The 14858-nt window shown below is 40.3% G+C and overlaps 1 protein-coding gene across 1 annotated transcript; it reads left to right on the top strand.

Annotated features, from left to right (window-relative positions):
- The first annotated feature begins 11208 nt into the window (after positions 1–11208).
- LOC136208095 (zinc finger protein GIS3) lies at positions 11209–12230 on the top strand. The gene has a single exon (XM_065998943.1). It carries the CDS (start codon positions 11469–11471, stop codon positions 12141–12143), a length of 675 nt encoding a protein of 224 aa, XP_065855015.1. The 5' UTR covers positions 11209–11468; the 3' UTR covers positions 12144–12230.
- The last annotated feature ends 2628 nt before the right edge of the window (positions 12231–14858 follow it).

Genomic DNA, 14858 nt, shown 5'->3' with positions numbered 1-14858 from the left:
GTAAATATAGACAATCCAATATCAATCCAACACAATCTAATCTAATACCAATCCAAAATAATACCAACAAACATATATACAATACACACAAAACAATCCAATATCAAATTTTACAACAGGTACAGTTTCTGATGAAAAATCTCAAGTACAACACGATATCTTAAGAAATCTCCATCCTTTGAAAGTAATGTTGTCAATGGCCTACTAATAGATAAAAGTTGAGTGAAAAGGCAAACGAATAACTCACAGTCGTTCGAGCCCCTCAACTATTATGGAGTATCCGCTAGCCTAGACCAAGTGATGGATGTTGGGCGAATTCCGCAAGTGCACGGTTTCACTTGTAGTAATAAAAGATATCGATCCCACATGGAACGTCTGATAATTTGATTAAAAATTACTGTTTTGATTAAATTCGTTTTCTCGAGGTTTATAGAAAAATCGTTAATGGTTTAAATGGTTTCTAATTCTAATTTTGGTTATAGTTAAGATTAGAATTTATAGAAATTATGTTTTACATTAAAGTTCATTTCAAGGCTTATTTACACTAAGCGAAAATACAACTTATAACTTTGATTTGTTTAGAAAGATATAATAAATTACCATTTGATTCAATTTAAAAGCATTGAACTGTAATCAATATTTCTTTCCGGTCTAAGACTGAAAACCTTAATCAAATTTGGTGTTTATATCCGATTATTCGCATGACCGCAATGACCAAATGTAAATCCGAATTTGCTTAAGTGTTCAACCAAGTTTGCATGAGTATACCAAATTTCTTTCTAAATATTTTTGCATGAAAACACCAATTAGATTTACTTAAAGAATGTCGTTAGATCCAACTTTAAACAAAACAATAGTGAAAATGGAATTAAATTAAAAAGATATTTATTAGTTTGAATTGAAACATCACAAGTTAATAAAGAAGAAGAAGTTTGAATGACATTTGACTAGGAAGAGTTTCGGGTTGTCAATCCTTTACTTAACTTCGTAGGTTTGTCAGACCGTGGGTCACCCCCAATACTGGTTCTTCTCGCTGAATCCTCAAAATAGCACATTTCGGCAAAACTACAGAGTATAAACTCGGCTTCGAAGAAAACTCTAATATAAACAATAAAATCTACATATTGTATCTATAACTATTTGCACAACTTGTAACTTTGTTTAACAAGTTTGTGTAACAATTTTCTACACAATTCTTCCTCAATTTATAATTATCCAAGAGGTGTGTTGAAGAGACGTGTCCGTTGGTGAAGAGTTGCCTCTATCCGGATGAAAGGATGTGTCGTTTGGAAATTAAAACATGTTAATTGTGCCTAAACACTTTGCTGTTTCTGCAGAGATTTCAAGAATCTCTATAGCGACAAGGGGAAAAGGAAGGAATGAGGGAAGGAGAGCGCAAGGCTTGCTGCTGCGCATGTCGCTACAGAGATTTTCAGAATCTCTGTAGTGACAAACTATTTTCTTCCTCTTTTGGTTATATGCTTCAAATCTCTGACACGACTTTTGATTCTCGTACGCGGCTTTCACTGAAAACTTGATTTCTCACTCATTTCTACTCCATTTTTGTTCCTATTTGGATTTTTCAAATAATTAACGCATTGCACACAAACAACAAATACCAACGTGAAATTTTCCAAAATGATATAATTAATATCTATTTTACATGAATTTTAATACATTTATGCATGCTAATTTAGGTATATTTTGGGCTTATCAAGGGCTTCCGTCTCATGGTGAGTTTTCCAACCAAAGGCTTTAAAAATGGCCTTATTAAGGGGGTGGATGGGCTTGGCTAATACTTCATTCAGTTTCTCATCATTGTCATTAAGAATACAACTATCGTAGATGTAGACATGCATATTCGTCGTATAAAGTGCTCCTAATATCCAGTGATTTCCTTTGATATTGATGGGCAAGAATACCAGCTTTACATTCTTCCAGTGACTTATATACATGTCCTTGTGACCATTTATTGACATCAATAAGTGATAATCAGAGTGAATATGAAGGTTTACCAAGCCTGAAGTTAAGTGATACGTAGCTCCGGTACCTATAATCCATTAACCATTGTTCTGGGAATTATAAGCTAAATGAGATGCCGGTTGAGGTGTCATTCGAGGTTGATTGAAGTTTCGTGAAGAACAATTTTTAGAAACATGATGTTTTCTTTTACAATTGTAGCAAGTGAGTGTTATGATATCATAAGAGGTAGATTGAGTGTTACGACCCTAATCTCCAAGAGATGAGAACCGGGGCTGCTGTGAGGAAGTAAAATTGGTCTGACCCCTTATTTTGGCATCCCCTACTGTGACCAGTGACTGACTAGCACTACCTCGGGTTTTGTAATTCGTCATTGGCGTTACAATGATTGTTCCATCAGAATCGGAATCATGAGCTAATTAAGTCTCCTCGCTTAACAACAAACTAAACAAATTGTCAAAATGAATTGGGGTTAGTTGAGCCTTTAATACTTGAACAAAAGGATGATAATTGGAACCAATACCAGCCAATAAACAATCGGTAAAGTCATCCTTTGCCATAGGATGACCAAGAGCGGCCAATTGATCAAAAAGACCTTTAGCTCGTTGCATATAAGTAGTAATATTTTCATAATCACGCTTCTGTGTGAGAAATTAATTATATATATGTTGAACCAGGGGTGAGATCCCTGAGCAAAATTAGTGAGGAGTTTATTCCATATATCTTTGGCCATTTTTGAACCAATTATTCGTGGCAGCATGTTATTGGAGATAGAAGAACACACTCGTGCCATAATTTATTGATCAAATTTCCTCCACTGGCTATAACCAACATTGTCAATTACATGAGGGACAATATCATCACTGTGATTGAAGTACTCACAACCATTAAGGATCAGCTCAACCCGAGTTCGCTATAGAAAATTAATCAAATTTAGCTTCGTCGACATATTGTGTGCTAAGATTGCGGATTTTGTGAGATGAAAGGATTGTTATTCAATCCGAAATCTCCATGAGAATCGGATGAGGTTCAAGATGAATTAGAGTCCATGGAGGACGAGATAGTAGATGAAATAGTAGAAACAGTCAGGATGCTCATAGTTTCGACAAAGAGAAATGAGAAAGAAATTGGTACTTTGAACCCTAAGAGGCTAATATTCATAGTTGTATTTCATCAAGCAATTATATATATAGCACACACATAACAAACCAAACCCCTAGGGCTTAGCCTTCCTAGTTTGTGTAAAACACTGCTTCTTATACAAGATACAATATCCTAACAATATAAGACCTCTTATATACTAACTAATATGAGAGAAAAAGCAGAAGCAGACGCGTATGATAAGCTCATCTCGATTGTCGATTCATTGCAATAATGAATGGTTTACATGAGAATCCGTGTCTTGAATTATGATTGGTTGAAAGGAGAAGAATGTCGCAGATAAAAAGGTGAAACTATGAATCAAGGAAGAGAGGAAAGATGGTGAAAGTCTATCAGTAAAGAGGAGTAGTAACATGCATTTAAATGTAGAGTTGTAATGGTTAGTTGGAAACGGAAGTGAATGTTAAAGTAGATGTGAAATTAGGTGAAATAAAGTGAAGGTGAGTGATATGGGAGTGAAACAATATCCATATATTTTTAGGGTTTAATATGTGCGATTATATTTGATTGTTGGTTCAATGTGTCACATTGGAAAAATAATTGATGCAATTAGTAAAAATAGAAAAATGTGTAGGAGTTTAGAATGTCATTTTCTTTGTCTATAACAATTTTTAACAATACATTCAAAAGATATCCAAATTAGTTGTGCATATCAGATTTAATTATTCGTGCATTATATATATTACTATTGGCACAACATTAGCATTTTAAGCTAACTTTTTTATTATCTTTTAGTTTTTTTTCTTAAGAAGTTATCTTTTAGTTAATAAAATAATAATGTAAAAAAACAAGGAATTATTTATAAAATGGGAGAAGGTGACGAGAGAGAGAGCATATTTAGATATTGAATTATAATTAATTACTAGTTTATAGAGAGAATAGAATTATACGATTTGAAAAAAGTTAAGGAGAAGGAGCTAAGCTAATAAGCCGAAGCTTCTCATGTGTATATTGACTTTAATTTTTTTTTGGTTACACGGAAGGCAAAGCCCGGAAAAACAGAACAAAAACTACGGAACTCTTACTCTTCTGGTTGATCTGCCGAGCCGATCATCCTCAAGAATAGCCTGGATGCCTACAGGGGACTCATCACACTCGTGATAGCCCAAAGCACTTTTTCCTGCGAAATTTGCCATCCAGTCTGCCGCTTTATTCCCCTCGCGGTAGGTATGTATCATTTTGACGATCCAATCTCCATTCCTAATACTCCTGCATTTATGAAGAAGCCATGCCTGTGGGTGTTGGTTCTGCATATCCCCTGAGAGGCTTGTTAGAACATTAAGAGAATCAATTTCGAGTATAATTCTCCTAAAGCCTTTTTCCCACGCCAACGACAAGCCATAGAAAATTCCCCATAGCTCCGCTGTAAACGCCGGACATCTTCCTAAATTCACCACGAAGCCTCCGCACCATTTGCCATTGTGGTCCCGGATCAGTCCGCCTGCTGCTGCTGTTTCCAAATCCCCTTTACAAGTTCCATCTGTGTTTATTTTAACCCATGAGTCCTCCGGGGGGTGCCAACGGATCCATTGTTCCGTTCTCTGAACCACTCTACTATTAAAATGTAGCTCAAACGCCTTCACAAACTCGGCCACTTTATTATGGATCAGGTCATCTTTCCTTCCTCTCACCCGTTCTTCCTCAAAAATTGTCTGGTTCCACCATATGCCAAACCCAAAAATTGTGTTCCATTCCGCACCTCTCCATCTTGATTTTTCTGTCATATTTAGCTGCAACCAATCCATGATATTAAGGCGGAAGAAAATCGGGGCGGCGCCAATGGGCAGCAGATCGAGCCAGACATCCCGAGCCTCAGAGCAGTCCATTAGGGCGTGAAGAGCTGTTTCTGTTAAGCCGCATTCGCTGCAATCGCTGGAATCGGAGCTGTACCGACGGACTCGGTTCTCATTAGTCATTATGCTATTATGGGAAGTTAGCCATAGGAAAGCCCGGATCCGTTCCGTGACGTTCATTTTCCAAATATTCACCCATCCTGCTTCATCTGTGGTAGAGTTCCCAAACCCTTGAGCATATTGGAAACCCGACATAACTGTGTATTTACCGGATTTGGAGTCCCGCCAAGACCAATTATCATTGCAGCCTGGTTCAAAAATTAACGTTTGTGCTGTCAAAAGGAGCTTCGCATTAGGAGGGAGATATGGGTCTATTTCCATCCAGTTCCAACTTCCATTTTCCCAATAATCAGATACCGTTCGAGTCAGAGAGCCACCAAGTACAGGGTTAATAACCAGATCCAGAAACTTTTTGTTCCCACACCAAATGTCAGTCCAAAACCTCGTGGACTCCCCGTTAAAAACTACACGCCCTCCCCCTTTCTGAATAATCCCATTCCCAGCAACAATGCAGCGCCACGTTTTGAGGCAGCTGGGCGAGATGGGATCGGGAATTGATCTCCCCCATTCCTGTAGTATTTAGCCCTTAGAATTTTAACCCAACTGCGATCCGGCTCGGTAAGAAACGTCCAAGTTAATTTAGCATTCAGAGCTCTGTTAAAATCCTTAGTACACCTGATACCTAACCCTCCATTCTGCTTGGATCTGCAAACTTTGTTCCAATTCACCAAGTGAGGAGACGAACCCCAAAGGAAGTTCCGATTGCATTTATCTAGCTTTCTGCACACGCTTTGAGGTAACAATGTGGTTTGCATAGTATAAGCAGGCATCGCCGCCGCAACAGATTTGATCAAAGTGATACGACCAGCTAGGGAAAGGCATCTTCCCTTCCAACCATTTAAGCGATTGTTAACTCTATCAACAAGCCCGTGGTAAGTGTCTTTGTTTATACGAGTGTGCAGCAGAGGCATGCCCATATAGGTACCGAGGTTGCTTGTTTCTTCTATGCCCAAAATGCTGCTAATACTGCTTCGCTTTGCTGTAGGAACATTGGCGGAGAACAACACACGAGATTTAGGAAGACTCACTCGTTGACCAGAACACTCACCAAAGAAACAGAAGATGTTTTTTATCGTTTCCGCCTGAGAATCAGAAGCTTCCCCAAACAACACGATGTCATCTGCAAAGAATAAGTGTGTTAGGGGGGCCCGCTTCGAGAAAGTTTCACAGGCTTCCAATTATTGCAGCTCACTGCATCCTCAATCATATGACTTAGGCGCTCTAGACAGAGCACAAAGAGATAGGAGGATAGGGGGTCGCCCTGTCTTAGCCCTCGGGTAGGAACAAAGCCTGGCAACTTCTCTCCGTTCCACATAATGTGCATCGAGGAGGCAGCCACACATTTCATAATTAATTCTATCCAGTTAGCCTCCAATCCCTCCAGTTCAAGAGTTTCTCTGAGGAAAGACCAACTGATTCGATCATATGCTTTTTCCAGATCCAACTTGAGGATCATGCAACCCTTGCGCCCTTTCTTTCGGTTCAGTGAATGGATAGCTTCCTGCACAATAATAATATTATCGGTTATGTTCCTCCCAGGAATGAAGCTGTTCTGGTAGGGGCTAACAATTGTGTTCAGGAGGGGTTTGATTCGATTAACCAGACATTTCGTGATGACTTTGTAGAGCACGTTACACAGGCTTATGGGGCGAAATTGGGCCACACAGTCTGGATTGGGACTTTTAGGGATTACTGTTATCAGCGTTTCAGTTAGCGAGCCATCAAGAATTCCCAGGTTTAGAGCCTAAAGAGTCATATCACAGACCTGATCCTCCAAAATCCCCCAGAGCCGCTGGAAAAAACCCGCCGGGTAGCCGTCCGGTCCAGGGGCTTTAAAAGGAGCTATGTTGAAAAGAGCTGTTTTGATTTCGCACTTTGTGAATTGTCTGCTCAAATTTGCCAGTAAAGAGGTAGGGGCCGGCGGGAAGGAAGATAGGGTGTGTAAAGTGCTTCGGTTCGGGATTTCCTCAGTTTATAAGTTACTGAAATGGTTTAGAATCCGTAGCTTGATATCCTCCGCCTCCCACGTCCAAATCCCATTTGCATCTTTAAGACCTTCAATTCTATTCCGACGACGTCTTACAAGGGTTGACAGATGGAAAAAGGAAGTATTCTTGTCTCCATAACACAACCAATTAATCCTGGATTTCTGATACCAATACACTTCCTCTTGGCTAAGAATTTCATCAAGTTCCTCAAGAAGTTTAGATTCCAGGCGTAACAGACCACTGGTGATGCCCCTATCCAAAGCCCGTTGCACTCCATTGATACGTCTATAAACCCGAGCTTTCCGCCAGCCAAGGTTACCAAACACTGCCTCATTCCAAATTCGTAACTTATCTGTAAGAGCATCAACCTCCTCCAAAATATTACCCTGTTTTGACCAAGCGGTATCAAAAAAACTTTGAAAATTATGATGAAGGATCCACGCTGCTTGAAAGCGGAAAGGTTTGGCAACCGCAGGTACAGGCTGACTTTGAACACATAGCATAATTGGGCAATGATCGGATCGGTGTCTTGGAAGATGTCGAATAACAGCTTCAGGGAAGCTAGTTCGCCAGTCCGAAGAGCATAGACCTCTGTCAAGTCTACAAGCCACCCTTGTCCTTGGAGAAGAACCCCTAAACCAGGTGAATTTAGGACCATAGAAACCCAAGTCCAGCAAGTTGAGTTTGTTGATCCAATCCATAAAGAATGAGCATCTGTTAAGGGTTCTGTTTGAGCCACCTTGCTTCTCATCTGCCGATTTAATACAGTTAAAATCACCGATGATTAGCCAGGGGCTTGAAATCTGATCCTTGAGAGCATCTACCTCATCCATGAATTTGCGCTTAAACTCCATTTGGGGGCGGACATAAGAGAAAGTAGCAAGGAAACTCATTCCATTCAATTTGCCACCCTTCATAGTTACTTTGGTGTGAAGGAATTGTCTGTTATTCTGCTCAACTTGGATAGAAACTCTACTATTGTGCCAGAAAACCCAAATCCCACCACTGAAACCCTCAGCTTCTACAATTTCCACATTGGTAAAACTCAGTTTTCTGCTTAACTCCACCGCTTTACTTCCAGGGAGCCTTGTTTCAAGTAACACTAAAATATCCGGATCATTCTTAAAGCACATATGCTTGCAAGCTCTATAAAACACAGTGCCGCCTGCACCAAAGCAATTCCAGGAAATAATGCTCATAATAAGGATTACAGGGATCATACCAAAATTACATGGAGGGCATGCCCCCAGCAATCTCCGAGTTTTTCTCTCCAATGTTTGGAACAACATCAGTCTGCATGGCTTGACGCTGGTTGTCCGCGTTCTTATTTATTCTGATAGTGCTCTGCAGAAGGGTGTCTGTAGCAGCGCTAAATATCAGTGGGGGTAAGGTTCCGGCCTCCAAGAAGCTTGATTTACCGGTGTAGTGGTCGGCACGACTCCTCTTAACTCGAGTCGGGGGGCCAGTGTGATCATCTTCTTTGGACTTGGTGTTAGGATCCATGTTCTCCAGGCTGAGAGTGTCAAAAGGGTTGCTCAACATAAGTGGTTGATTTGCTTTAGAAATGGCTTTTCTTAGTCTATCTGATGTACCAAGCACTTTCCTATTGGTATCAAGGATTTTGTTGGCTTCCAATGGTTTGCGTGTTTTCTCCAGTACCATCCCGGTGTCGCATATGTCAGTGCCTCCCTGTTTTTTGCTGCTTGAACCCGGTAAGGAGCTTTTGTTCTCATTGTTTTCGCCTCTAGTAACCTTAGGGTTATACTTGCGACGGGGTACCATCATCCATGGACCATAGTCCACTTCCTGTACCTCAGTATTTGTCCCATGTTGCTCTTCATTCTCTGTTCGATCAGCCCGGGGGTCCGTCTCCATGTTCGCTGCTGGTTTATTGTTCCTTAGGTTTTGCTCTTTCCTCAGGATGCTTGGCAACGTACAAGTTGGCTTCGTGTGACCATATCTGCCACAATTGGTGCACGCGACATGTAAACCTTCGTACTTAATTCTGTAACTAACTCCATTGACTTCAAACTCAGCAATCAGCGGCTTCTGTAGGTTGATCTCCACACAAACTCTCGCGAATCTACCTCTTGTGGCTTTCAAAGTGTTTTTATCGACCTTGATTGCATTCCCAATTGAATTAGCAACAGCCATAATGAAATCTGCATCATAAAGTTGAACTGGTAGATCAGGGAACCTTGCCCAAACTAATGTTGAGACAATTTTGTCTGTTGCTGCATTGAACTCCGGGGACCAGGTGCGAACAGAGAGGTAGTGTCCTTGAACAGTCCATGGCCCCTCCCTGATAACTTTCTCTCTATCTTGGGGATCATTGAACTGAACAATGTGAAAACCATACCCTACATCCATAATTTCCACTCCCCCATGAGGCTTCCATAGTTCAAGAACACGTTTTTGTAAAGCAATGTAGCCAACATTGCGCCCAAGAACTTTAATAATTAGGGCATCCTGCCACGGGATAGCCCAATCGTTTATCAACTCCGGAGAAACATTGAAGCTCGGTTTCAAGGGGTTGTCAAAAGAAACTGAAAGTCTGCCATCTGCCATCAGATTCTTCGGGATGTGGATCTCTTCTATTATTTTCTTTCCTATCAGCGAACTTTTATACGATACAGTTTCTCCCATATCCATGGAAACGACTCCCGGTCCACCATCATCCGGTGGTTTCGACGGCGTCTTGGTCATCAAGCGAGGTTGTTCTTAGGGTTCGACGGCGTCGCCAAGTTCGGTTTTCTCGTGTACAAGCATCTATTGAGTTAGGTCTTTTATTAACATGTATATTGACTTTAATTAGTATGTCTTTGGGGGGTATTCTTTTAAAAATGGAAACTTGAGGGTTCGGATTTCATGGATACATCCTTAAAAAAGATTATTAAGAAAAAAAAAAAAAAGGTGAATTGAATCATGTGAAACATGCGTATCTAGCACGAGATATGAAAATAAATAGGATGGTGACACGTGGGGGCCATCAGAGTGATTAATGGTGGGACTTAACGGTGTTAGATGATGGTTTAGATACTAGGAAAGTGTTTATGTTTTGCATTGCATTGCATGCATGGATTCAGCCAACCTTTGACTTTTGGAAGAGTAGTGCGGTGTCGGCTCATCTCTTTCAGATTTAGCCATCCAATTTCAAGGGCTAAAAATGGAACACCCTAATTTCTCATCTTTCTCCACTAACACCTACACCAACCAATATCTTATTAATTAATTCCTTTTTATATCTTACCTAATTTCAGGAACTACATACTACTATATCACCTAATTATTTTATATTCATATATATACATACTCATTTTAATGACCACTATAATTTCCAAATTTATGAGGTTAATCATATTATTTTAAACAAGTCATGGGTAAATTAATATCACAAAAAAAAAAAAAAAAAACTTAAAAGGCAGTAGGTACCCAGTTGAGATACTAGATACTAGATATTGATGTGAAGGGTGATGGATCCATTAGTGAAGATAGTTTAATCCATGAAATGAGATTAATTAAATTGAAGAGGAAAACAAATTATTGTGTGACTGTGTGTATTAAATGAGTGTATGGTAGTAGCAGTAGCAGATTGTAATTTTGAAATTGAGAGAGAGTGCAGTGCAGAGACATGGGCTTCACGGCGTTTCATTGGGGATCGTTCCAGTATAGGTTCATCTCAATTGAATAACTCAATAAATATAAGATTACAAAACTAGGCAGTTCTTGTGACAGATATTCATATAATACAAGAAAGAAGAGCATTATATATATATATGTAGTGTAATGTACGTGTCAGGTACAAAGTGGGTAGATGTGTGTCCACTTATCTAAGTTGAGAAACAGTATTACTCCATAACACTTCAATTTGTTAACTTATAATTGGCTTTGTTTCTTTCATCATCATCAATGAAGTGGCCCAGATCATCAATCAATTCTCTCCTACTACTCTTAATTTTACTTGACTATTATTTGTGCATGCATACAAGTCAACATATCTAAACCTAAGTGTTTCATTTGGGATATGGTAGTTAATTGTAGGAGAGAACAGAAGGTCCATTATATGAATGATGACCGAGTCAACTCATGCCCTGCACATGCCATTGTTAATGAATTTTAAACCAATATTGGAATTTAATGTTATAATATTGAAAAAGGAGATTAGTCTGTAATTTAAGGTAAATAAGTAGTAGTACAGTGAAGTGGAAGTAGAAAAGAGACAAGAGCAATCGTTTGGGTCCCCGAGTGTTCTTGGGTCGTGTTCCCAAATACCATTGCACACTCCTTGGGATGTCCGCAACTCTCTCTCTTCTCTTCTCCCTTTTTCTACTTAATCCTTTATATATACCTCCTTCTTCATTTCCCATTCATCCTATTCTCTCTCTCTCTCCTTTTGTGACTTGTAATTACTACTTAAATCTAACAAATGGAGGAGCTTGATTACCAAACTAAACCTAGCTCAACTACAACACGCTTAAAGCTGTTCGGATTTAACGTTTCAGAGGACGATGAATATGCTGCTGAGTCACTCAAAGCATCTTCTTCTTCTACTACTTCCCCGGAACTAGAACCACCTGGTGATACTAGAAAGTACGAGTGCCAATACTGCTGTAGAGAATTCGCCAATTCCCAAGCACTTGGTGGACATCAGAACGCCCACAAGAAAGAAAGGCAGCAACTCAAACGAGCACAAATGCAAGCCACACGCAACGCTGCAGCAGCAGCTGCTGTTTCCTTCGGTAGAAACCCTATGATCTCCGCCTTCGCTCCTCCGCCTCATCTCTTAGCTCCGCCTGGACCTGTCATGCTCCCCCCAGCCGGTTCTTCCTGGGTTTACTTACCGAGAGCGGCTGCTCCTTTTCACGTCTCGCATGGATGTGTTTTTCCAAGTGGAGGTGGAGGTGGTGGTGGGGGGTTCGGTGGTCGGGGACCATACAGTGTGGGGGTAAGTGGGCCACAACAGATGCAGAGTAGGTCCCACAATGGGAGAATGAACGAAACAACGTCGTTAGGTAGGTTTTCGAAAGGGGAGGGTGGGCCTACCTTTGATGAAGCATTGGGCTTGGACTTGCATCTTAGTCTTGCTCCGTCTGGGCCTTGATTTGTTGTTTATATATCTATTGTACATTTATCACATTTTATTGATTTTGATTTGATTTCATAATTAGATTAGCAATTTTGTTATTCACTCACTGCTTATCCTTTTTCCTAAGTACAAGTAGTAGCTTAACGCACCTTTATTCTATAGGAGTATTTCAGTATGAAATTAATGCATATGATCGAGAGACTGAGCTGAGAGCATATAATATTTGGTGGTTTTCGTTTTCTCCTGGTTTCCTTATTAATAAGGTGCTGAGAGAGAGAGAGAGTAATACCCAATATCCCTTATATTTTTTTTGGGGTCTTAATTATGCCCTGCTTACAGCTAGTCGAAATAAATCGAGGTTGGAGTGAGACATTACATATTTCTTACTATGTCTGGGGTTGTTAAAGAAAGCAAAAAAAGAAGATACATTGTGAAAATGTTGGAAATAAAGTGATGTTGATGTACTGGTGCTTCCAAAAAGTAAAATAAAAACAAAAAGAGGAAAAATAAGTGTTGTGGATGCTAGATCTCAATGCCTAACCTAATCACTGGTGGGACTGGACTCACTGCTTAAAAACAATTATTTATCTCTCTCTCTCTCTCTCTCTCTCTCAATTACTAAATATTCATTTCAGTAGATATCTGTCACCATGTTCAAAAAAATACTATCGAATTTGTTTTTTTTTATTTATACTATGATCTTCAACAGCTCAAACTAAAGTATGTGTGCTTTTAGGTTAAGATTGCAACATTACGTGCCAATTCCCAGTTCCAACTTCTCCCCCAACTGGACTGCCTTTCCCGCTTCCTGTTGGGCTTATGGAGACTAAAATATATAGGCCCAACCGAAGCGATGGGCCCAACTGCAGCGATCCAACTGGGTTTCAGACGGTTAGGGTTTCAGGAGTATAAATGTAACCTCTTTCTCTGTAATCCGTATCTCATTCATTATAGTGAAATATCCTGGCTTGGTAGTGCCCCCAGACGTAGTCATTCTAATCGAGTGGCAAACTGGGTTAACAATTCTTGTGTGTTTGCTTATTTTTCGTTTATCGTAATTTTAATAATTCCTAACAACTGGTATCAGAGCGAGGTTAATTACGATGGGAGACGGAAAAATCCCTGTGGAGAAATTCAATGGTTCGGATTTTGGTTTCTGGAAGATGCAGATCGAGGATTACCTGTACGGTAAAGATTTGTACCAGCCTCTGGGTGAGCAGCCGGAGGATATGTATGATGAAGAGTGGAAGCTGTTGGATAGAAAAGCGATGAGCGTGATTCGCCTGTCGCTGTCCAGAAACGTGGCGCATCACACGGTGAAGGCAAAGACCACGAAGGAGATGTTGGAGATCTTGAGTTCGTTGTACGAGAAGCCTTCCGCGGCAAATAAAGTTCATCTGATGCGACGACTGTTTAATCTGCAGATGACAGAGAATGTAGCAGTGGCGGCGCACCTGAATGATTTTAATATGACAATCACTCAATTAAGTTCTGTAGATATTGATTTCGACGAAGAGGTATTAGCCCTAATTCTGTTATCTTCTTTACCAGAGAGTTGGAGCGGCACGGTTACTGCCCTAAGTGCTTCAGCAGGGAAAGAAAAACTTAGGTTTGATGATGTCAGAGACTTGATTATAAGCGAGGAGATTCGTAGGAAAGAGTCAGGTTCCACATCTGGATCAGCCTTGAATGCAGAGAATCGGGGCAGGTCAGATCGCAGGTCAAAGCAGAATCGTGGCAGGTCTAAGTCCAAAAGGAGAGGGAAACCTGTGAAGGACAAGAGCCACATCAAGTGCTGGAATTGTAATGAGAATGGTCATTACAAGAGTGAATGTAAGGCACCGCAGAAGGAGAAGTCAGTGAATTCAGCCAGCGAGGATTTTGGTGATGCGTTGATTCTGAGTAATTCAACTGCAGAAACAGCAGCAAAAGCCTTGGTATTGAGTGTAAGAAGTCCTTTGGAGTCTTGGGTATTAGACTCAGGAGCTTCGTTTCATCCATGTAGTAGTGCAGATTTGATGGAAAACTATACCCCTGGGAAATTCGGAAAGGTTTATCTTGCTGATGATGAGCCTTTGGAGATTGTAGGGAAGGGAGATGTTTCGATCAAATCTCCGAATGGATCTATGATAAAGCTGTCTGGAGTAAAGCATGTTCCTGGCCTAAAGAGAAATCTGTTGTCAATTGGGCAAATGGATGATGAAGGTTATTGTGTAATCTTTGCAGGTGGTGCTTGGAAAATGACCAAAGGAGCCATGGTGGTTGCCCGTGGTGAGAAGGTTGGATCGTTCTACTTAACAAACAACGTTTTTAATAGTATTGATGTCGTGAGGGAGAATGTCAATGCAGATTTGTGGCACTGTCGTCTTGGTCATATGAGTGAAAAGGGGATGAAAGTGCTGTATTCAAAGGGTCTGTTGCCGGGTTTGAAATCTGTTGATCTTGGGCTGTGTGAGGATTGCATCTTTGGGAAGCAGAAAAGAGCCAGTTTCTCTAAAGGTGGCAGAACTTTGAAGAAAGAAAGGTTGGAGTTAGTTCACAACGATCTATGGGGTCCTGCACTTGTGAAATCTCTTGGTGGAGCTTTGTATTACATGACCCTTATTGACGACTCCACTAGGAAAGTGTGGATCTATTTTCTGAGAAAGAAATCTGATGCTTTTGATTCCTTTCGAAAATGGAAGGCCCTGGTTGAGAATGAGATAGGTTTGAAAGTAAAGTGTTTGAGGT

This window comes from Euphorbia lathyris, chromosome 1 (genome assembly GCF_963576675.1).
Source record: "Euphorbia lathyris chromosome 1, ddEupLath1.1, whole genome shotgun sequence".
In the NCBI taxonomy this organism is placed as follows: domain Eukaryota; kingdom Viridiplantae; phylum Streptophyta; class Magnoliopsida; order Malpighiales; family Euphorbiaceae; genus Euphorbia; species Euphorbia lathyris.
Note: the sequence above shows the minus strand (reverse complement) of the source record. Positions and strands in the feature narration are given on the sequence as shown.

What these genes read in the sequence shown, in the direction of transcription:
- LOC136208095 (XM_065998943.1), top strand. Translation starts at nt 11,469, where the DNA reads ATGGAGGAGCTTGATTACCAAACTAAACCTAGCTCAACTACAACACGC.